Genomic DNA, 22,331 nt, shown 5'->3' on the forward strand with positions numbered 1-22,331 from the left:
AGGAATCGTAAAGGATTTTAGCCAGGAATAACCTCAAAGAGCGACTGCTGAGAAATGCTGGAGACACGAGGAGAATGCAGGTTTCTGGCAAAACCTTTGAAGGAGCTGGAACGAGAGCTGCAGGCACTGACAGACTCTCTGGTTTCACCTCTCCGCAAGATTCACAATTTGTACTAAGAATCTCTCCCGCAGTAAGAAGCTGTCCTGATGACATGCCCGGATTTACTTGCCATTGAGGTGGGATTATATCCCTAAGTAAGGCTGTAGCCACAGTGATAATTAGCTGATTGACTTGGACAGCGTAGAGACCAAAATAAGAAGCAACCTGCACACATCCTCAGAAAAGATGCTGCAAAGTATCCTGAAGAAATGGTGAAACAGTTTGTGTCGCAGCCATTTCGGGGCCAGCTGGAGGCAAAGCAGCACCTACTTGGGCCATCTAGTCCGAGCAAGGCTAATTCAGGAGGGCTAATGGCAATTTCTTCCAGCTGCTTTCTGTGTATTTATTTTATTTTATTAGGTGGGGAAGCTCTGTAGAAAGATGACGCTGTGCTTACAGTGCATGACTGGCTCTGCTTTCATTTCCCACATGGTTTTAGGCAAATCACTTCATGCCTCTGTGTTTCTTGATTTTTTCCTCCGGTGCAAAATGTCTTTTCTCCCAAGAGACGTTCCGAAGCTTGAAGTAATTGCTTTTTAGTGACTTTCGCACGGGATGTGCTGTGAAAGAATTTGAAAGTAATTGAAAGTATAACAGAATTGCGGTACAGTGAGTCTTCTGAAATCCTAGCGCTGTGCAAGTGGTCCTTTAATTGTGGTATATGACTGAGCAATGAAGGGAACACTTTTAATCTACACTTTGTAATAAATATTGAACTCTAAAAGCTAAATAATAAACCTCAAAGGAAGGGCATTTTAAAGCTAGACTAATAGAAGATAAGCAGGACATTTAAACTAGATCTTTCTTCTAGTCTTTTAGTGATAGATGACCCAATTAAGAAAAAAAAAAGCAAAGACAAAATGTTCACATAAGCTAACGGGTCAAATTGTACCTGTGAAGCTGTCAGGTTTAATAGCTTAATCATATGCAAGCAGGCTGCAACTGGCAGGTTAAGAAAAGGTAAAAGTGACAGTGGAGTGTTGTTCACTAAAAGGCCAGATTATCCACCCATTCACAATGCTGGGCTCAAGGATGACGGAAACTTTATTACCAGGCTGATCTGAAGAGCACTGGTACCGACAGAAACTTCACCGTGCTGCCCGCAGAACCTGGACGGAGCGCTGCTGGGGTGGCTGGGAGCTGAGCCGCTGCTCTCCGCCCGGTTCCTTCGGTCCCAGTAGCTGTTTGCAGCGTTCCCTGCTTGTCTGTACACCTACACTCTTACTGAAAAAACTTTTTCGTCATCAACTCTGAAGTGAGTAGTATTCCTGTGCCCCCAGAGGCATACATACTTAATACTCAAGAAGTGGAATCATAGGGTTTGGATGTACATATATGTCGTGTCTTGTTTTCACACTGTGGAATAACATCCTGAATTGTATAATTAGGCTGAAGAGATTCTTTAAGGAGTAATAAATGCTGTCTAACAGATGTTCCTCCCCAAAACATTATGCAAGCTTTCTGCAACTGTGAAAATGTAAAGAAAGGAGAAGCAGCAGGAGATGGGTCTCTCACGTGTGGTTAACTTTGATATAGATGTCAATTATTTCTAGGAATCTACTGATACGAAATCAGTTTTACTTTGAGACACCACTGTATACCTTCATGCTCTTCAGTTTCTTAATATTTTTTTACTCGGTACCATTTTGTATTTGAATCTTCGTTTAGCTTTTTGCTAGTTCAAAGCTTTATCGACACAGTATCGTATTATTCTCATCTCGATTTTGTTTAAAACCACGTTACTGGTGTATCTACAGTAAGTCAGGGCCTCACCAGGTCTTTCTGGTTTTGCTGCCTCTTCAGAGAAACAGAATGGGCGATGACCCCAGTCTGTGCAAGCACGAACCCCAGCCGTTTCACAGGCAGCACGGCTTCACACCTCTGGATGTGCCTGCCTTTATGCCACCCGGTCAAACGTGCTCCGACACGGTCTCTAAAAGCACGTGAGGGCCCCTGGCCCCAAGCCCCATGACAGCCCCTGGCCAAGCCGCACCACACCTCATCCAGCCCCGGCAGACGGCAGGTTCCCCGGCACAGCAGATGCAGGTGTGGATCTCTGTACGCAGCTTTGAACACGCACGCAGCTGCAATTTTCCATGACTGTTTGTTGTAACAACAAAAGCTGCTCGGTCACGTCGGGTCTGCTGTAACGAGGAGTACCTACACAGTGAGTACAACCACGCGTGCTCTTACAGCCCAGGCAAAGCTACTCGTAAGCAGTGCCTTGTTTACCGGTGCGCAAAATTACGCTCCAGTAAGTCACCAGTATTGTAAGGAAGGGGAATGAAGATAGCAGCAGCATTGAGATGGAAGGCTTTCCATCTCACGCTTTTCCAAAAGCGGGACTTCTCTTCTCCTGAAATTCAGCAGCAGACCTGAGGTTCAGACTATCAAGTGATGAAGACGAGTTTGTGCTGTGAACAGGGCCAGGCAGACAGCTGAGCTCCGAACTGCCTTCGTCTAGCATAGCTAACTCTGTTAGAGCTGGGTTTTTGGAGCCCTAATTCTCTGATTTCCCCAGTGATCTTTGTCGCTCCATTAGTTCTTCAGCCTGCTGGAGAAATCACAACTAACCAATGGTTAATTTAATCTTGCTCTCCAGATTAAACCCCTTACTGCATAGACTAGCAGTTTTTAACCTGGTGAGGAGTGAAGCTCTGCCAGTTTTCCCACAGGAGCCTTGTCTGCAAAAACGGGAAGGGACTGGTGCATGTGCTCTCCGGAGCTGCCTGCTCGTGACCACCCTAGCGCGCCGGCTTGCTGTGACCCCCCAGCACACTCCCAGCTGGGATTTGGGTGCTGCTGGGAGAGCTACACAGTGAGCAGGGCTTGCAGAAAAGAGCAGCTCCCCTCCAGATCCATCCAACGTGGAATCTTGTTTCTCCTTTTCTTATAAATAGGGGTGAGAAGGTAAGTGGAACATGCTGGAGCAGGAAGAGGTGACAGATGGTGGATATTAAAAAGACTCTTTAATTACAGGATTTGGAGAGAGGGTCCTTTATGGAGATAATTTTTTAATTGTTGCTTTTTTTAGGAACAAAATCCCAGTGCTCCCAAGCAGTTCCCGGTAGCGAAAGCCCTGGTCTCTGGGCACTGTTGACTCTAATCACTTCAACACAGAGAAAAAGAAAATGCTGTCCTTGTTAGAACTTCTTGGTTAAACTTCAACTTCTTCTGCAGAGAAGTGTTTGTTTCCTTCCATCTGCTGCCTTTGCAAGGAAGGAAAATCAGCCTGTTCAGATACCAGGAAGTTCTTCAACGTTTGAACAGCTAGCTGTAAATGCAGAAACAATAACATGCATAAATTATCATACCTAAAAATACCCTGCATGCTAGTCAAACATATAACCCAGCCCTGGAGCCATTCCTAAGTAATATGAGACTGCGTAAAGTATGCAGATACACGGGATGCGGGCAGAACAGGGCAGCTGCAGCGGCAGATGCACGTGCCTGGCTCTCTTGCACCGTTGTAGTTTTTTCCTCTCATCAAAACATGTTTTGCTTTTACTGGGAGCCACCGGCTGCCTCCTATATCTTTGTGCATCATATCTGCTAAAGCCACTTGCGCAGGAGATTAAAGCGAGAGCCAGACCCTTTGCAATCGACAGAGACCCGCAGCATTTGTATTTAAACCGAACCCATCCTAACACTGGGGCTGTGTGAGCAGCATGGTAGGATGCTGTAAGGCTGATCCTCAAATGCAGCAGCTGTCCCGACCTCCGAGGGGGCAAAGTGCAGTAAAGAAGGCAAGGCGGGCGGCAGGGGATGGGGTGAAGGATGTCCGCAGGCTGCTCTGATGGCAAACCTGACAACCCGCAAGTCACACCAGCGGGGAATGTGGTCGTTGCCCTACAGCTCACCGCTGTGGGAAGTCCACGGTGTCTCTTACAATCAATTCCTATGCAGTCTGCGCCTCCGGTATTTGCTTTTCAGAAACCTCTGAGCCCTCTCTGCGTTTCCGTGGTAACGCTGAGCGATCCGATGTGGGTTATTTGCAGAATCGAGGTGCTGGTGCATTCTCCTTTCCGAGCCCTGCCGCAGTTTTGGCTTTGCACACCAGAAGCTGCAGGTGTGCTGCAATAACCGTGATGTGTTCTTCACCGCAGCTCCCTCGTCGGCGTGCAGGTCAGGAGGTACGCTCACCAAATTCCCTCGTGCCGGCAGTACCTGGTGAGTGGCCCCAGGATGGGAAGGGTTCAGACCTCAGCCAGGTCCCCGCTGCCCCTCCATCCCAGCGGAGGCACAGCCCCCCGTTTAGTCAGCACCCCTGTCCCATGCCTATGAACCCCCAGGCGCTGCAATTCCTGCCAGCGTCCACGGCACCGATGGCTCTAACACACCAATACAACCCCGATGGGGAAAGTGGAAAAGCTGTTTCACACACACCCAAAGCCGGAGAGCGGATGATGCCGCTGCTGTCAGCTCTTCACCCAGCACTACAGACCACCAAAATACTTTCCTGCCTGCTGGCTAACCACTGCTGATGGAAACACATGGCACTCTCAATTTATTTAGCCTCTGCGGCCTAAAACTCTTCCCGTGTCCGACCACAGCCGCCTGGCTATGGCCTGTCACACCCATCATTCCCCATCCAAATGCAAACCAAGCCGGGACTTCTCAGCAGCCACGATGAGCCAGTATCAGGAAGGAGCACCCCGTCTAGCCAGGTCATTTAAATTATTAAAATAAGAAGGAACTGCACAGGCTGGATCCTAGCAAAGCAATTTGTATATTATTCTTTCTTCTAATGAAAGCGAAAACCTGTCTAACTTTGAAGTAAGAGCTTCGCATCTCAACAACGAAGCAAGACTTTGCAAGGAGAGGTTGGGCACGTTTCCATCACAGCTTGGAGGCAGCCGGAGCAAGAGCAGAAAGGTCTTTTTGGGATACCGCTGCTGTCAGGAGCAGCACAAACACCCGCGGGTCCCGGTCCGTTCGCTGGCGAGGGGCTCTGCCCCTGCAGCCGAAGCCCCAGGACCACCCCAGCGTGCCCTGAAGCGGGTCCCTGTGAAATGCTTCAGGTGCAAGAGCTGCTCGTTCCTGCTCGGGACACGGCTTGTGGCTTCGCTTCGGGGACCGTGGGCGGCTGCGAGACACCCAGGGCGGCTGAAGGGCCGAGTCGGGCCGATCCCTGCAGTGACCGGGACATCCCAGGAGAAACAAGGAGTTTAAAGACATTTAAAGATCTAATCACCTTTTTAACCCATCTGGGGAAAATGTCGGTTCCCAAAAGCTTTGTCCAGGCATAAAGCGCATTTCCAGCGTTCGTAACTTCGAATTCATTTGAAGAGATGGCCAGCGGCCCAAGCACTCCCTTACTGGGTGCGTTTAGCCGCTTCTTTGAATCCTAACCCTAAATTCCGACCCTGCGATCCCCCCGGCTCCCCGGCCGCAGGGGCTCGGGCCGTGCTCGGAGCCGCCCGTTGTTACCTGAAATAAGACTCTGGAAACTAATATAGTTTAGAGAGGAGATACTGCTTTATTCAGCACCGGGTGCAAGGTGGGATATTTCCACAAATCAAGCACACCAACGAATAAGCTCTGCAGCATTTATACACACGGTTACATAGGCTACGCCTATCTAATGCTTATTCATTATTCAGTTACTATTTTTATTGGCAAATCTTTATTTCTAAGTCAGCATTTCCTTCTGCGCACGCCCGGGGGGGTCTCTGGGGGCCTTCGGTGGCCGTGGGCAGGAGGAGACCCTTCCTTTAATTGCCTTTTTAAGGTATCAAGTCTTTTCAGGGCACCGATTTTGCTGGCTGGATATTCGCCAAGTTTTTTAACGCGGCTTTATTGTTTCATTTAAATACTTTATGTGACGTTTAGGAAGGCCTTGAAGCGATTAGTTACCGAGCTTAAAGATTATCTTGTCTCTTTGACAAGTATCAGCCGCCTTCACACCTCCCTAATAAGCTTCTCTATCTGTCAGATATATCATAAGGGCTCACGTATCAATCAAGTAACAGAGGAGTTTCATCATAACATTTGTCGCCTTCAGGCTACAGCGCGGCCGCCCTGAGGGAGCGGGCCCGGCGCTCACCGCCCACCGGCGGGGCGGGCGCGGAGGGGCGGCCCGGGCGGTGCTGCCGCCTCGGCCCCGCCTGCTGAGGGGATCCCCGGCCGGCGGCGGCGGCGGCGGTGGGTGGGTGAGCGGGGCGGCGGCGAGATGGCGGCGGCGGCGGTGGGTGGGTGAGCGGGGCGGCGGCGAGATGGCGGCAGGTGGGTGGGTGGGTGAGCGGGGCGGCGGCGGCGCGGTAAGATGGCGGCAGGTGGGTGGGTGGGTGAGCGGGGCGGCGGTAAGATGGCGGCGTAGCGGCGCTCCTCAGCTCGGCTCTCGCCCTGCCAGGCGGTGTCCGGCCCCGCCATGAAGCTCATCATCCTGGAGACCTACGCGCAGGCCAGCGAGTGGGCCGCCAAGTACATCCGCAACCGCATCGTCCACTTCGGGCCGGGCCCCGGGCGCTTCTTCACGCTGGGGCTGCCCACAGGTGGGTGCCGGGGCCGGGAGTGCGGCCCTTCCCCTTCCCCCTTCCCTTCCCCGGGGCTGAGGCAGCGGCTTCCCCGCAGGCAGCACGCCGCTGGGCTGCTACAGGAAGCTGGTGGAGTACTGCCGGAACGGGGACCTCTCCTTCCAGTACGTGAAGACCTTCAACATGGATGAGTACGTGGGTGAGTGCCCGCACGCAAGAAGTATTTCACTTTCCTGATCTGTTTTGCTGTGTGTTATCTGTCTCTGTATGGGGAGCACTGGAACAGGCTGCCGAGAGAGGTGGGGGAGTCCCCATCCCTGGAGGGGTTCAATAAATGTGTAGAGGTGGCACTTTGGGACATGGTTTAGTGGGCATGGGGGTGTTGGGTTGATGGTTGGACTGATGATCTTAGAGGGCCTTTCCAACCTTAGTGATTCCCAGTTTTACTTTCATTAAAAATAATCCATCCACCAAGCCAGGAAACATGAAATTAATTATTACTCCCTTTAATTGGTTTAGTGGTGGACTTGGTAGTGTCAGGTTAATGGTTGGACTGGATGATCTTAAAAGTCTTTTCCAACCTAAACAATTCTATGATTCTGTGGTGCAAATGTCCAGTTACTGAGGCGGGGCCGGTGTGCGCCCAGCACTGGGTACCACAGCCAGACAGTCTCGTTAGTGCACAGTGGGTGCAGAAAGTCCTACCTGCAAAAGATTTAAGGTAGGAAGGATAAAATCTGCATTAGCCAAGGGAGTTGACTGGGACAATTTTAAAACCTATGTAAGAAATATTGAAGAGTATCAGGTATTGCCTGGCATTATACACAATAAACACTGCTGTATTTTTTCTGAACTTAGGTATTGATCAGCTAAGGATCCATCTTACTGCAATCTGAGATAGCGTGCAATATTAACTACCACCTTTGCTCTGGGATTGTAAAGGTCACTTTACCTCCAGGTCTCTTAGAAACACCGATGTGTTACCTGTCCAAGTGCCCTTCTGTAACCGATGCGTACTCCTGCTAAGATAGCAGAGGACTGTTTCGTTTATGAAGCTGTGATGAAATAGCCTCTTCAGAAGAAAGAGTACAGAGAGATGAGTAGGCAAGCTTAAAGCTCCAAAGGTGAAAAACATACAGGCTAAATATTTGCTAATGCTAACTTTATTCTGGCCAAGAAGTTTTCCTGTCAGCAATCCTAATCAAGAAGCCTTAGGGAATAGGCAGTGCAGTGTGGGTTTATAGCATTCAAGTGGAAAAAAATTATGCAGTAATTATGCAGAATTCTAGGCTTCTGCACAGTTTCTTAATCGTTCTTGCTCATACAAACTGGTAGGAATGCTGAAAAGGCAGGAACAGATGAGGCACAGTGCATGCCTGCTTTTCTGGAACATCTGTCGCATGTTAGTATGAGCATGTGTCTTATAGGAGTTACTGTGATTGATTTCATTTTGCTATTCAGGGAAATAAAAACAACTTATGAAAGTTGAGGGGGTCACAAATGACAGACAGAGAAAGCGGTGCTCTGTTACCAAAGGCACTGCAAGGGCGTATAGGTGGTTTATGTTACATGTGATACTCTTTCAGTTGGTCTTAGTCCTGTGCATGCTCTGTTACCAGGTCTCCCAAGGGATCACCCGGAAAGTTACCACTCCTTCATGTGGAACAACTTCTTTAAGCATATTGACATCTCGGCAGAAAATGTTCACATTTTGGATGGAAACGCACCTGATCTACAGGCAGAGTGTGACGCATTTGAGGATAAAATCAAAGCAGCTGGAGGAATTGAACTCTTCGTTGGAGGTGAAAACCCGAAGGACTAGCAGTCTCTAAACACTGGCAGGAAGCACTGCCTTTCCTCCACCGGCTATCTCGTTTATTATCAGGAGAGTTCATTTTCAATGCAGTTCAGTGGATCTGCAGTGAAAGCCAAGTCATACACCATCGCCCTGGGCGCTCGTGTGCTGGCAGCCTTGTCTTCCAGTGTACCGCTCCCCCAGTTTTAAGTATTTCAGGCCAGTAAGTGAATTGTTCAGGAAACAATTAGCAGGAGAAACAGGCAGGGCTAGAATTGTACCAAATACAAAATGTATTACAATTGCCAGTGCTAACGGGGAACTGCTAGGAGCAGTCAGAGTCCTCTGAGCCAACAGAAGCTCAACGCAAGCTTTTCCCATCGGTTTGCCTTAAGATTCTGCCATCTACTTGCCTTGTTGTCGCAGCACAATTAGGAAAGAGCCTTTGTTGGCTTCAGAGGGGGCTTTTGCTGTCGTTCCTACCAGAAGCAAATTTGAGCTTGAGCAGAAAAACTGCAAGTGGTTTTCTCTGATCTGTGTCTATTCCTGAAGCATTGAATGCCCTTCTGACAGGAGCGCTGCTGGCTCTGCTTCCTGCAATAACCATTGTGGCCACTGACCTACTTCTCAAACTGTCTCTGTCACAGGTATTGGCCCAGATGGTCACATTGCCTTCAATGAGCCCGGATCGAGTCTGGTATCCAGAACGCGAGTGAAGACCTTGGCTATGGACACAATATTGGCTAACGCCAGGTTCTTTGATGGTGACCTCTCCAAAGTCCCCACAATGGCTTTGACGGTCGGAGTAGGCACTGTCATGGATGCCAGAGAGGTTAGGAGAAAAGCAGTGACTTTGTACAGTGGCTCTTGAGCAGGGCTTCCTGGAGGAGGTGACATTATTGGGTCTTGGAGCAGCATTGCACCCTGCTGGTGTAGGCCAGCTTATGCTTTCCTGCCGCAGACAGCTGAAGGCCCGATCCTCCTGTTCTCTCGCATCCTGCAGCGCTGTGGAAAGGCTCTTGCTCTGTCTTCCATTTTTGCTCTACTAACGCTCTTAACATTTAACATTACTACTTAACATTTGTGTAACCCTGTGGTACAGCTGTTATCCACAGGGAGCTAGAAAGGTTTGGGAGGATGTCTTTGGTTAAGAATCTCATCTGGGGAAATAACTACAAGAATCACTGGTTACACCGGCAGATCATGAAAACTGTATGGGATAGCTTTTCACTGCGTCTATACCTTGATCTGTGCTTGTTAAGTCTCAGTGTATAGGTGCCTAACAGGGGAGCGCAAGGGCTCTGAATCATTAAAATGACCCACCAGGCTATGATTTAATTGACAAATAAAACGCAGCCAGAGCAAACAGAATCGTGATACGGTGAAGGGCCTCTGTGGAGGATGATGGAGATATCCCCCCGTTAGGGACCGGGGCGGCGCTCTCGGTTCAGCAGGGTGTGGGTGGGTGAGCTCTCTCTGAACGTGTCTTTTCGACCCTAACCCCCATCCTCTGTGTCTCGGAGTCCAGGTGATGATTCTCATCACAGGAGCCCACAAAGCCTTTGCTTTGTACAAAGCCATTGAGGAAGGCATCAACCACATGTGGACAGTATCGGCTTTCCAGCAACACCCCAACACTGTGTTTGTGTGCGATGAGGATGCCACGCTGGAACTCAAAGTTAAGACGGTGAAATACTTTAAAGGTGAGTGGTTGACCAAACCAGGCAGCTTTGCACTTAGCTTTTAGGTGGTAAAAGCCTTGCTTTGCATTGTATATTTCTGTTTAATCAACTCCCAAAGGAGTACATTCCTGAAATAAAACAGCTGAGGTGTACAGCCATAATAAAAGCGTAAAGGTAACGCTTAACTGTGTGGGCATGGGAGTAAAGGAACGAGGACTCTAGTAATGCCTAATTTCATTAGCATCCAGTGAATGAGAATTTTGCTTTATTATGACTACTTAAGTCATCTTTTTTACTTGCTACATTAGGTTTAATGCTGGTTCACAACAAGCTTGTGGAACCCTTATACAGCATGAAGGAGACGGGAGCAGAAAGAAGCCAGTCGAAGAAGCCATACAGCGATTAATCTCTCGCTGCTCAGAGTAACGCTGAGCCAGCTTTTCTGTTGAAAACCAGCTGTGAAGAAAGGGAATTGCTGCAGAAACTCATATTGTTCTTAAATTAGCAAAATAATTATGTGCTTGCTTCTCTCCATTAAAAAGACAGATGCAACACCTGCCTTAATTAGCCAAATGCGCATGGAATCCAGTATACTGTGTTCCACAAACTTCCGCTACTAGCTTATTCTCTGAAGGTAAAGTCAAGGGAGAATGAGTTGTTTAAACTATGAAGCAACTGTAATCACGTGGACTGAAGGCCCCAACACTTAACTGTGAAGATACGTGAAAGTACAGTGTTGCAGAAACCCAATGGGTAATCACCTTGGGATGTATTCCTTGCACTTATGACAAGTACCTTTTTGCGTCGCTCCCCCTCCGCGATACACTCTTACATTAGAGACATTTAAAATGGGAACTGAGCTTGTTCAGCCTGGAGAAGGGAAAGCTGCAGTGTGACGTGGTAGCAGCGTGCTTCACGGCTACAAGGAGGTCATCGAGAAGATGAAGCCAGGCTCTCCTGGGCAGCATGCGGGGAGGAAGATGAGAAGAGACAGCGGGACTCGAGTCGAGACAAGATGCTCAGAGTGGATACAAGGAAAAGAACGACCCGTGAGGACAGACAAGCAGCGGGGCGGGTTCCCCAGAGAGGTCGTGCAGTCTCTGTCCTTAAGGAGTTTTCAAGAGCTGACTGGATAAAGCCCTGGCTGAGCCCCGCTTTGAGCCAGATCTTGGACTTGAGACCATCTCAGCAAAAGGGAGGCTACAGACAGCATTCATCAGTGCTGTGTTAACAATGCAGTGCCGTTAATGCAGTTAATGGTCAGGTTACGCATCTATATGATTTTATTTGTTGTCACACAAGAAGCCTTACATGTTCAGTTTCGGGGTGTAATTTTCTATGCCCTGGTGCTTTATGATGTGCTACAGGAGGGTAGATTTGTTCAGATTAAGCATAAATGACTTCTCTCTGCTGCTCAGCACTGCGTTACTGTGTCAGCGCAGAGCCTGAAGCAGTAAGTTCTCTTTCCCTCCTTCCCGTGCTTTACATTGCAACAAGGAAATGCCAAGTCAGTCTCAAAGGAAACACTCCCTTCCCTCTGGCCTCAGCCTGTGTTTAATTACAGAAGCCCCACACAGGTGGACAACACCCTGTACTGGCAAGGCCCCACCAATTCTGAAACTTGATTCCTGGGTTTCCTATCAAATGCTCCCCAGTGTGTCTTACCCCTCACTTGATAGCATTTATTTTCTTTATGCAAAAATTTTGTAAGTTGTTGATCTGTAGCATACCTTTCTACAGTAAATGTAATTTTTTTTCTAAGTGCTCACATTGACTGTATCTGCTGCTCAGTCCCACCGTGCTAGTGAAACATGAACAGTTTATGTGGCTGAACAGGACTTGTAACACCATCTTTGAACAGCAACACCACAACCTTTAAAGCATGAGAAAGACCTGTTATTTTGCACAAAATTTCTCTGTTGCCTAGAACCGAAGCTGTATTGAAAGCAGTTTGGTAGAAATAGCTACTGCTGCTCCCTACTTGAAGAGCTCCCTGCCTTGTCCTGTGTTCACTGGCAGGTCTCCACCAAACACCTGCTACGGTTCCATCCTGCCAGGCAGCAGCCATTTCAGTAAAAAAGTGAGGATCTTTAAAGGAGAAAAGAGGAGGTCACAGCTCTCTACCTTTTATCACAAAATGGCTGCAAATAATCTAACACTCATTCTGTGCATGCACAGAAATGGAGAAAGTGAGGAGGTCTGCAAGAGGATAAAAGTACACACCGAGGAAGGAGCTCTGTGCCACGTTACCCGTTGCCTGCCATACTCTGTCAGTGAAGACAGGTTCTGGTTTTAGCTGTCCCACCTTTGCAACACCAGCTGATTGTCCTACAAGTGCAGCCACCTGCCTGTCCTCTCCTCAGAGGGTTTCTGCCTCACTGCAGAATATGGAAGCTCCAGCCCAGAATTCATAGCCACAGTGGGGACTACATCACCGTTCCTCCTCTCTCCACACAAGAACTTTGGTTCTTGAAAGCAGAGGTAGTTCATTGCAACATCTTCAAATACTTCACCATAGCACGTGGGCTGCAGTAGCCTCCCCAGCCACGGCTTTTCATCCCAACGTACCCTTTGGCATTCGGGCCCTGCCCTCAGCCCACCTCTGTCCTGGCAGAAGGGACCTGCCCAGCCTCCTGCAGGTTGAAGAGATCCAGCACCATCTCTTCCATGCAGGCAGGAAAAGGGGGTTTAAGCGCGCACTTCTCCTTGTCACAAATGCTCCCCATCTGCCCACGTGCAGCTCAGTGGGAAGAAAGCCCCCTCTGAAAACAGGCAGCTTTTTGGACTCGGCCTGCAGAGGTAGAAATTGTGGCCAGAGTGGAAACTACTGTGGGGACAGCAGCTAAAAGCTGGCTCCATCCAGTGCAGCGTCCCCACAGTAGTGTCACGATAGCCACCGCATATCAGTCAGGGGCTTGCAGCTTCCAGGGAAAACCAGGGCTCTTTGGGTGGGAGGGCACTTGGCACACACAAACCTCCAAACTTCCGCCAGCAGAACAGATCCCGTGCCAGGTCTGGTCTGCGTCATTCTAGAGCCAAGCTCGGCCCTGTGGCACGCAAGCACTGCCGGCCATCACCACCCGGACGCAGAGCAGAGCTCTGGCCCGCACGCTGACCTGTGCTGCCGTATACATGCCATAGTGAACACAAACAGGCAGACAACTACATTTGCTGTCTTAAAGTGAATTTAGTGCAGGTGAAAGGTGCAGGAGATACAATTTAAACCATACACGACCGTAAACTTTCCCTACACGCTGCCCTATAGCCTAAACCGAGACAAGAAATCCGCTCTTCCCATCTCATCTTTTTAATCACTGCCAAGCTAATCGTACAAACTTTCATCCTCTGCAAAAGGAACTAAATCAGCACTCATTTTGGCCAGATATCCGAGTATAAATTTATTTACTATCAGTCAAAACCAAGCGAGAGGTGTTCACCTTGAGTGAGTTTCTTAATACTCTTCCAGCTCCTGAGCTATCCATCCGGACCCTGCTATTTGTTTTGAACACAGCACATGCAGTTTTAATTTCAAAATAAATTTTTAGACCACTCTGCTAGTGGACAAACAGCTAGAAAATTAGTGGCTCCCTCCAGTAATTACTTTCATGCTCACAAAACTACTTACTGAGCTTTTAGGGGAAACTCTTTGTTTTTTGAAATAATTTGAAGTGCAGGAATAGTGGAAATCAGGGATCTAGTCCAGAAGCGAAACTATCAACTAATCACATTTCTTATATGAAGAGTCAGTAAAAAATAAATTACTTCATCATCTGAGATGATAAGGTAATTTTCAGTATCTCAAAGAATTCAAGTTCATCTCAACTACGTATCCACAAAAACGTGTTTCAATACCTAACCGATACTTCTCACCCTCTCACTGGCCGCATACTCAGTTCACTGCCTCAGCACTCATCGCTGCCAAAATAAGGAGAGGCAGCGTGAGCGAATGCAACAGCGACGGCCAGATGAGTCATCACACCGATTCACATCTCTGGAAACGGTTGTTGGTCATTTCCTGCCAAAGCATTCTGTAATGCAGAGACCCGGGCATTACAGCCAGGAAGAAGGGGGTTAGGGATAATTAGCATCGTTACACGTATCAGTGACAGAGCAATGAGCTGCTTTCCAGAGAAACAGGTCAGGAACGGCTATAGAAGGAACAGGCTCAGTTGCTGAATACAGAAGAAATTTTCTGTATTGTATCAGAAAGCTTTTCCTGTCCAAGCAGCATCACTAAACAGCTCCAGAAAGAGCACTACAGCTATAATAAAACTGCCCTAAACCCCACAATGGATACAAGCTCAGATCCTCAAAATGTCAGTCTCCCTAGAGGAAACCCCCTAATATTTCTATGATTTGGGGCTTCAGTTTTGTTTGTGTGCTTTTTCAAAAGGGGCACCTCTTAGTATGTATTTTTCCAGTAATTTTCCAACTTCTGACTGGTTGTATTTGTCCTTAACAATCGATGTGATTATTAGGGCCTTCAGTGGTGATCCCGACCACAGGACGGGTAAAACGCTCTCCTTTGGTTTTGGCAGCAGCCTCTGCAGTGCAAGGTAGTTACCATTCTTCTATCATGTAATGCAAGTGAAAAGCAAACAAACTTGACACAAAAATGGAAAGCATCTGTCTGGTTTGTTCAGCTTTTGTTGCTAGGGAAAGCTACTAGTCTTCATCTTCAACTTCCCAGAACTCACCATCAATATGCATGGCTTGAAACAATCTGCAAGACAGCCAATAATTTACATCAGGATGTAAAAAAAAGTAAAATAGGTACAAAAAAAAAAAAAAAACCCAACCCAATCTAAATGTGACCAAAAATACAAAAGCAGCAAGTTTCACAATTTTTGTCAGTCTCACAAAACATACTGCAATCGTCAAAGTCAATTAAAATAAGCTACTCCGCCCTTCTGCAGCACATTATACCAGCAGGTTGTACAGCACCTTACCAACATGATGTCTCAAGAAATCCCTGAAAATATTAGTAATCCAAACCGTATCAAAAGTTACCTAGCACGCTGCCACTCCTAGCTGGCCTTTAGGCAGTATATAATCGGCAGCCAAGCCTGCCTGCTGCAAACAGCTTACAATCTAATCGGACAATTCAGAGCTGGGCAAACAACTGTAACGTATAAGCGGGGTGGGAGGGAACAAAAGGGAAGAAAATGGGTTTGGTTTTTTTTATGAAACAGATGAGCTTAGTCAAGATAGGCATAGGTTAAGCTAAAGAAAAAGAAAAGAACACCAGAAGAAAAATAGAAAGGAAAACAGAGTAGGAAGTGAAAACAATTACTGTTGGGAGAAGAGGGAATGCTGAAAAAGAAGGGCTAAGAACAAGAGAAAAATAAATCCCGTCAGCCACATCTATTAGAGCAGAATAGACGGTGGAGGATTGGGTAAACCATTGGTATTTTGACTCTCGTATCCAGGCACTGTACGTCACAGCGATGGGCACATAACCCACTGGAATACACACAAGCGTAGCAGCTGCCGTTATTGCACCTCTCTGACCTGCCCGCCCTTTCGTTTGTCCAGAGAGCTGCGGCATCCTTTGTCTCTTGCTGTATCCCTAATACTGATGACATAAGCCAAGTTCGCAGCTTTTTAGAAGCAGCTTTTTTACCCAAAGCCTCGTGCAGTGCTATCTTACACCTAAGCATCTGTGAGGAAAGGTTTCACTACAGGCTGTCTCTCAGTCAGAGGCAGCAAGTAAAGCATCAGGAATAGGCCCAGAAGACTCCTCCAGAATTTTAAACCAGAAGCTCTTAAAAAGCAAAACCATATCCCAAATCACTCCTGATTTTTTCTTGTTAGTGTCAGGTCCTTGTAAGTGTAAACGTTTGAGAGAAGAAACTGCGCCTTAAACTGTACACCTACAAATTTCAAGGTCAGAACAATCTGGGGGAGACTGTAAGAAAAAGTAGAAAAATAAGCGGTACGGCACTGGAAGAAACGCCTGTAAATACATACCTATTAAAGCATGGGGAAGATGGATCGTTGAAGTGCCTGTAGGGGTTCACCCTCGACAGAGAACCCATACAAAGCCAGCAGAAATACTGCATGCAGCCAGTACACGTCATTTTGTTACAGCCATCTAGTTTCTGAGGGGAAGAAAACAAGAAATAGGAGTAACAAAATCTTACCATTTCTATATGGTAACAGCCCTCAAAAACGCATCAACTAACAAATACGTTTTACCCCGAACTCTATCATATCTTCTCCCATGTAGTTAGTGATAGGACGAGAGGAAATGGGCTTAAACTGCGCCAGGGGAAGTTTAGGTTGGAAATTAGGAAAAATTTCTTTACGGAAAGGGTGGTCAAGAATTGGAACAGGCTGCCCAGAGAGGTGGTGGAGTCCCCATCCCTGGAAGTGTTCAAAAAACAGGCAGATGTGGCACTTGGGGACATGGATTAGTCTGGTCTACCCTTGGTTGGTTTAGAGTGGACTTGGTAGTGTGGGTTAATGGTTGGACTGGATGATCTTAAAGGTCTTTTCCAACCCAAACGATTCTATGATTCTATAACGCTGGTATTTTTTTCACTGCTCAAAAGAACTAGGAGCTAGAATCACAGAACTGTAAATTAGCTATAATGCTAATAATACTGGAAATCAGTATTTTTCTGAAGCTAGCTTTATTTCCTGGCTGTAGTCTGAAACAGCAGTAGCCTGAAACATGGAGAACAAAAGGGATTCACGCAGATCCGTAGTCAGCCTGGATCTTTTTAGTACTGGAGTCTGAACAGGACCAGTTGCTGTATTTACTCAAGTCCCTGAGCCCCAGAAACATCACCTCCTTTTCTATACAACACAGACAGAAACGCAAAGTTCTCTCAGCATTTCCTAGAAATTTACCTTCCCTGGTGAACTTGGAGGCTACAAATAAACCTCTGTTCCAGCCTAAATACAGAACTGACTTCATTTCTGCTTGTTTCTGTGAAGAGGCACTACGACTCTTCAGCCCTTCCCCTCTGTGCTCACCTCTATATGAGTACCACAGCAAGGACAGGACTTGGAGTTCTTTTCTAGCCACTCTTTACTCTCCATCTCCTCAAGGGCTTTCTGAATCACTCGCTTGCCATAGCGTTGTTCCAAAAATCTTTTAGTTGCCTCATCTGCTTCTAAATATTCATTTCGCAAATCCATTAATTTCTCTGGGGAATAAAAGAAAACAAACAAAAAACAGCTTCTGTAATATATTACATGAAGAAGTCCAGCTAATAACAGCTGAAGTATTCTCAAAGGAAACTAACATCGTTAATTAAAAAGCAAGTAAAATGTTAGAATACGTAAGAAAAAGATGAGACTATTAAACCCCCCCACCTGAAAATTCAACTGTTTTACATTATAAAAGAGACCAGTCGATGGAACTAGAACAAGTCTACAATGTAAAACAAACTGAAAAACGGAAATATTTGTTTCTGAACATACATTTAATGAAACTGTCACAGGATTTTGAGGCCAAACAGAGAGGCATCCACCTGATTCCAATATCAACTCTGACAACAGAAAGTAGTGGATTCACAGGAAAGGGTAAAAAAAAAGGCACACGTAAAATTATTCTTCCCCCACTATGGCCTCTCAGCATGTGGCAATCAGCCATTTAGGGACCTCCTGAGCTGTGGAGTGTCATCAGAGGAGTAATTTTGAATTGCCAGCAACAGACCTACTCCAAACGAATCTGTCTAATCTTTCAGAAAGCTCACGTGGTGATGAGTTTCCTTGCTTAACTTCTGGCTTCCAGTCTTTTTCACACAAGACTTAATTGTTTCTTGATCCATTTCTGAAATACGATGACTCACCCGCAGTAACTTTACACGGAGAGACCCCGTGGTAAGTCATTTTACAGAGAGTACAAAAAGCGTAGTTGCAACGGGAACATATGCCCATGGTGCAACCCGGTTCTTGCATGACTGGTGTCTGACAGCCCGGGCGAGGGCAATACACCACATCTGCCATCAGGTCCAAGCTCGACTGCAGAAGCAGGCGGTCATAACGTGCAAACAGCTCCTCTCCAACCAGCTCTTTAACCTAAACAAAGATGGAAGAAAGATTACATGCATCTGAAATTCTGAGCCGGCCAGCTTCAGCAAAAAACAGTCAGTCGATGAAAAAGTACCTACAGCTGGGATGAATCCGCTTTACATTCTCCAACAGGTCATGAAAATACTCCTAGAAATGCCATTTTAGTAATAATTAATCAAACGAAAAGCATGCGGTGTCAAATGCAACAGGACATTAATCCAGGCCTCGGACCAGTGCCAGTACTAACAGCGGGCAAAATCCATGCCACGTGATCCAGTTTTAACTCTGATGCCTCTGTGTGGCTCAGAGTATGGAAAAAAAGATTTCCCTGGGTATACTGACAATGCTCACCATGAAAAGCCACACCTCGTCTTCTGCAACTATTGGGAAGTTAGCAGAACTCTACCATCTTGCACACTTCTATTACCTGGCCAGGAGTAGCAACAGAAGAACACTTCGGTTCTGGACAGTTGAGGCAGCGGACCTGCCCATCCCTGATCTGTATTTCAAAGTAGTCCTTCAGGCATGCTTTGCAGTACACATGGCTGCACTCCGTGAAGTACATACATTCACTGCCCAGCTTCTCACAGAAGCAGATATTGCACAAGTACATCTTACTGTTAAAGCACTTCCTCCTCTGAGCCTGATCAAAGTCCAAGATTTCCCTAATCAGACTCGACAACGATTCCACATCCTGCACGGCTCTCGCATCGACGGTTTCTTCTTCAGCTGCTGCAGAGCCCGCTGCGCCACCGCAATCCTTCTCGGCGTCGAGAGGGACCAAAGGCGTCCTGCTCTGCCCGTTCCCTTGATGGCACATTTTTAGCTCATATGGGGAGGAAATATTCAGGTAACTCAGTGTTTCTTCCTTCAGAAACTGCATCCAGGCAAATAAGACCACACAGCCTCGATTCTCTTCCCACACGTTGTCTAAGTGTTTGCAAAGAGCACTGAGCTGAAGAAGAAAGGCACAATTCCAGATTTCAGTAAGTTCCGACAACTCCTTACTGTTTTCCTCTCCCATGGTCCCCCTTAGTGCATATTTAGACTCCAGATTCTGGAGTTTTTCCATATACATAAAATACATATAAAAATAATGCTCATAGATGCAAGCTTTCATTCCTCAGAACGGTGACAAAAGGGAGGAAACAAAAGAAGAGCCAACCGAAAGAGCAACGTGGTCGTTTAATTTTACTTTCATCTACTACATTAACATCCCCCAGAGCACTGTTAATTATGAACGTGCTCGTGATCACCAAAGCTCTGTTCAAACGTCAGAACTATTTTGCAAACCTGGGCTTGGGAGAGCCATTTTCCACTGAGGGTAAACACCGGTGGGGAGGTCGACGGGTAGTCTGGCGGGAGTTCAAAATTCAGCACAAGGGGAGGCAGAAAGCAAACGGTGTATTCAAACCTGTCATTCTGGAGGCTTTCTGTGGAATTGCCTGAATCAAAGAGAATGGAGACAGTTTGAGAAATAATGAGAAAATGAACGCTAATGAACTGTAACTGGTTATGACAGGTATCTCTCTTCATTTGATAAGTTTCTGGGTTTAAAATGATTTATTCAACCCTAAATAACAAAACTTCCCAGTGCAGTGCAATTTCATGGGGTTGTATGTGTACGGTTAAATCAGCAAACACCAGCACTGTGAAATATCAGATTCTACACAAACCAAGAATCTGGAAAGACGTACCCTCAAGGAACAAAAAAAGATAATACACTAACTTAGTTATTCTAAAGAAATACTATTATACTCATCTCTAATCCTGACGTTCACCGAAGAGGTTACATGTACGAGGATGCAATCGCGCTCGGATACAAACCCCAGCAATACCACGAGCACAGCGGAGGGTCAGCCACGGCTCTCTCTGGTCAGCGTTCCCATAGGTCGCTAGAGCAGCGACCGTCTAAGTGCGCAGCAGAAAATCACTTGGTAAAAACTAATTTCGGGATAACACAAAACATCTCAACTCACCACCCACAAAAATTTTGAAGTTTTGGGGCAACTCCAGACAAATTCTTGTTTCTCCTCCTTGGGCAGACTCAGCTCTCTTAAACTCATCTTCATCGTAAATGCTAGCCAACGCCAGCAGCTCATCCTCCTGAGCTTCTTTGTCTTCTGAAGACATTTAAATTTTCTGTGGAGTTAACACCACTCTACAAGATCAACTCAGTTAACGCATCCTATTCAAATTATTAATTTGGGGGATCTATTTTATACTGCTACAATAAGAATTAGAAATCTAAGTAACTGATATAAAACAATGTAAAATATAATTATGCTTCTTTACAGGTTGAGAAAATATTAGTAGCTTTATAAAATAAAAAAACACCTTTGACAGAGCATTGGAAAGTCAAAAAGCAACATGTGAGTGGCTAAAGACAGCTGTGAGGGGGGAAAAATAGTGACATACACTGATGGCCGAGTGACAGAGGGACACTTCATTAACGTTTGAAAGGGAAAACAGACTGAAGAACAAGAAAAAGGAATTAGTAACAGCGTCTCTCGTCCACTGTTCCAAAACAAACAAACAAAAAGCCCCATTTATGATTGAAGTTACTGAAGATATCAATAAGAAGCTTCAAATCCTACACAGGCATCTTGTAGATGCGCTCCTGTGCCATTTCAGTTTTCGATTCAGGGAAGTAAAGCCACGTGTAACCGGTTACCTTTTTATTCACTGCTGCGCAGCGGCAAAGTCGTTGGTACTGGTTAGCGACCCCGCAGAGCCACGTTGGTAGGGCCAGGGCAGAGCCCCCGATCATTCCTCTGGGAGAACCGGAGCTTGTAAAGCTTTTCTCATGTAAGGCATGAAGAACGTCGGCTTGGTCGTCAAAGTGCATGCGGTTACGGCTCCGGGACTCCTGAGCCGCCTGCAGCAAACAGACAAACGCTCAGAGGGATTAAAGTCCCCTCAGCAGGTTCACTGCAAACGCTAACAAACATTTCATAACGCTAACAAACATTTCATTCCGGCAGTCACAGCTGGCAGCTCAGAGCAATCCTTCCACAGCTCCACGAGCAGAACTCACTGATGCGTGCCAGCTGTGGTCACTGCAATTCCGACTGCGCCCAGCCCCTCAGGAGCCTGAGCAGATGCGTGCCAGCTGTGGCCACTGCGATTCTGACTGCTCCCAGCCCTGGTCACTGCGATTCCGACTGCTCCCAGCCCCGGTCACTGCGATTCCGACTGCTCCCAGCCTCTCAGGAGCCTGAGAAGATGCGTGCCAGCTGCGGTCACTGCGATTCCGACTGCTCCCAGCCCCTCAGGAGCCTGAGCAGATGCGTGCCAGCTGCGGTCACTGCGATTCCGACTGCTCCCAGCCCTGGTCACTGCGATTCCGACTGCTCCCAGCCCCTCAGGAGCCTGAGCAGATGCGTGCCAGCTGTGGCCACTGCGATTCCGACTGCTCCCAGCCCCGGTCACTGCGATTCCGACTGCTCCCAGCCCCTCAGGAGCCTGAGCAGATGCGTGCCAGCTGTGGCCACTGCGATTCCGACTGCTCCCAGCCCCGGTCACTGCGATTCCGACTGCTCCCAGCCCCTCAGGAGCCTGAGCAGATGCGTGCCAGCTGTGGCCACTGCGATTCCGACTGCTCCCAGCCCCGGTCACTGCGATTCCGACTGCTCCCAGCCCCTCAGGAGCCTGAGCAGATGCGTGCCAGCTGCGGTCACTGCGATTCCGACCGCTCCCAGCCCCTCAGGAGCCTGAGCAGATGCGTGCCAGCTGCGGTCACTGCGATTCCGACCGCTCCCAGCCCCTCAGGAGCCTGAGCAGGGCCCCGCTGCCAACAGAAACCCCGCTCCTGCACCGCTCAGGGAAATGGCTCCCCGTCGGACAGCGAAGAAGCGGTAGGCCTTCCACACAAGCACTACAGGGAAGAAAAAAAGTGTAACAACAAAAAAAAAATAAACCGCACGGGGAGCAGTGGGAATAATTCAAGCAAAAGCCCGGTTTCCAGGCCAAGCTCCCCCCCAGAAGCAGCTGTGCAATGGTTCCCTCCGTTCCCATCTCTTGGCGCTGACACGGCCGCAGCCCGCCCGCGGCTCTGCCCGGGCGACGGGGAGCGGCAGGGGCCGGAGGAGCGGGAGCAGGAGCAGGAGGAGGAGGAGGAGGAGGAGAAGGAGCGGGAGCAGCCGCCGCCGCCCACCCGGCCCGGGGCTGCCGGGCCCGCCGGGCGAGGCCGC

General features: G+C 47.7%; 2 protein-coding genes across 8 annotated transcripts; one reads left to right on the forward strand and one right to left on the reverse strand.

Moving 5' to 3' along the window:
* Positions 1-850: 850 nt before the first annotated feature.
* GNPDA1 (glucosamine-6-phosphate deaminase 1) lies at positions 851-11,339 on the forward strand. Of its 3 annotated transcripts, XM_075715778.1 has the most exons (7): positions 851-1,054; positions 6,537-6,654; positions 6,734-6,835; positions 8,256-8,438; positions 9,079-9,263; positions 9,960-10,134; positions 10,422-11,339. In XM_075715778.1, the coding sequence occupies exons 1-7, from the start codon at positions 986-988 to the stop codon at positions 10,517-10,519; spliced, it is 930 nt and encodes a 309-aa protein (XP_075571893.1). In that variant the 5' UTR covers positions 851-985; the 3' UTR covers positions 10,520-11,339. The 3 variants fall into 3 exon arrangements, with proteins under 3 accessions (XP_075571893.1, XP_075571894.1, XP_075571895.1); XM_075715779.1 differs by lacking the exon at positions 851-1,054 and having other exon boundaries at positions 6,531-6,654; XM_075715780.1 differs by lacking the exons at positions 851-1,054; positions 6,734-6,835 and having other exon boundaries at positions 6,531-6,654.
* Positions 11,340-13,223: 1,884 nt separating this feature from the next.
* Positions 13,224-21,198, reverse strand: RNF14 (ring finger protein 14). 5 transcript variants are annotated; one of them, XM_075715786.1, is made up of 9 exons: positions 21,108-21,198; positions 20,813-21,016; positions 20,118-20,280; positions 19,432-19,583; positions 18,566-19,093; positions 17,916-18,144; positions 17,095-17,267; positions 16,084-16,214; positions 13,224-14,836 (listed from the first exon to the last, which is right to left on the reverse strand). In XM_075715786.1, exons 3-9 carry the CDS (start codon positions 20,269-20,271, stop codon positions 14,779-14,781), a joined length of 1,425 nt encoding a protein of 474 aa, XP_075571901.1. In that variant the 5' UTR covers positions 20,272-20,280; positions 20,813-21,016; positions 21,108-21,198; the 3' UTR covers positions 13,224-14,778. The 5 variants fall into 5 exon arrangements, with proteins under 5 accessions (XP_075571901.1, XP_075571900.1, XP_075571902.1 ...); XM_075715785.1 differs by having other exon boundaries at positions 20,813-21,198; XM_075715787.1 differs by having other exon boundaries at positions 20,118-20,299; positions 20,813-21,198.
* Positions 21,199-22,331: the final 1,133 nt, after the last annotated feature.

This window comes from Pelecanus crispus, chromosome 8, assembly GCF_030463565.1.
Source record: "Pelecanus crispus isolate bPelCri1 chromosome 8, bPelCri1.pri, whole genome shotgun sequence".
Classification (NCBI taxonomy): Eukaryota; Metazoa; Chordata; class Aves; order Pelecaniformes; family Pelecanidae; genus Pelecanus; species Pelecanus crispus.

Bases quoted from the DNA above. Each gene is read 5' to 3' on its own strand.
- GNPDA1 (XM_075715778.1), top strand. From the start codon at position 986: ATGACCCAATTAAGAAAAAAAAAAGCAAAGACAAAATGTTCACATAAG. The intron at 6,655-6,733 runs GTGGGTGCCGGG...GCTTCCCCGCAG, and splicing joins CACGCTGGGGCTGCCCACAG to GCAGCACGCCGCTGGGCTGC. The intron at 8,439-9,078 runs GTGAAAACCCGA...TCTCTGTCACAG, and splicing joins AATTGAACTCTTCGTTGGAG to GTATTGGCCCAGATGGTCAC.
- RNF14 (XM_075715786.1), bottom strand. From the start codon at position 20,271: ATGTCTTCAGAAGACAAAGAAGCTCAGGAGGATGAGCTGCTGGCGTTG. The intron at 17,268-17,915 runs GTGAGTCATCGT...TTTATTCCCCAG, and splicing joins TCCGTGTAAAGTTACTGCGG to AGAAATTAATGGATTTGCGA. The intron at 14,837-16,083 runs GTATGTATTTAC...GCTGTCTTGCAG, and splicing joins TCTTCCCCATGCTTTAATAG to ATTGTTTCAAGCCATGCATA.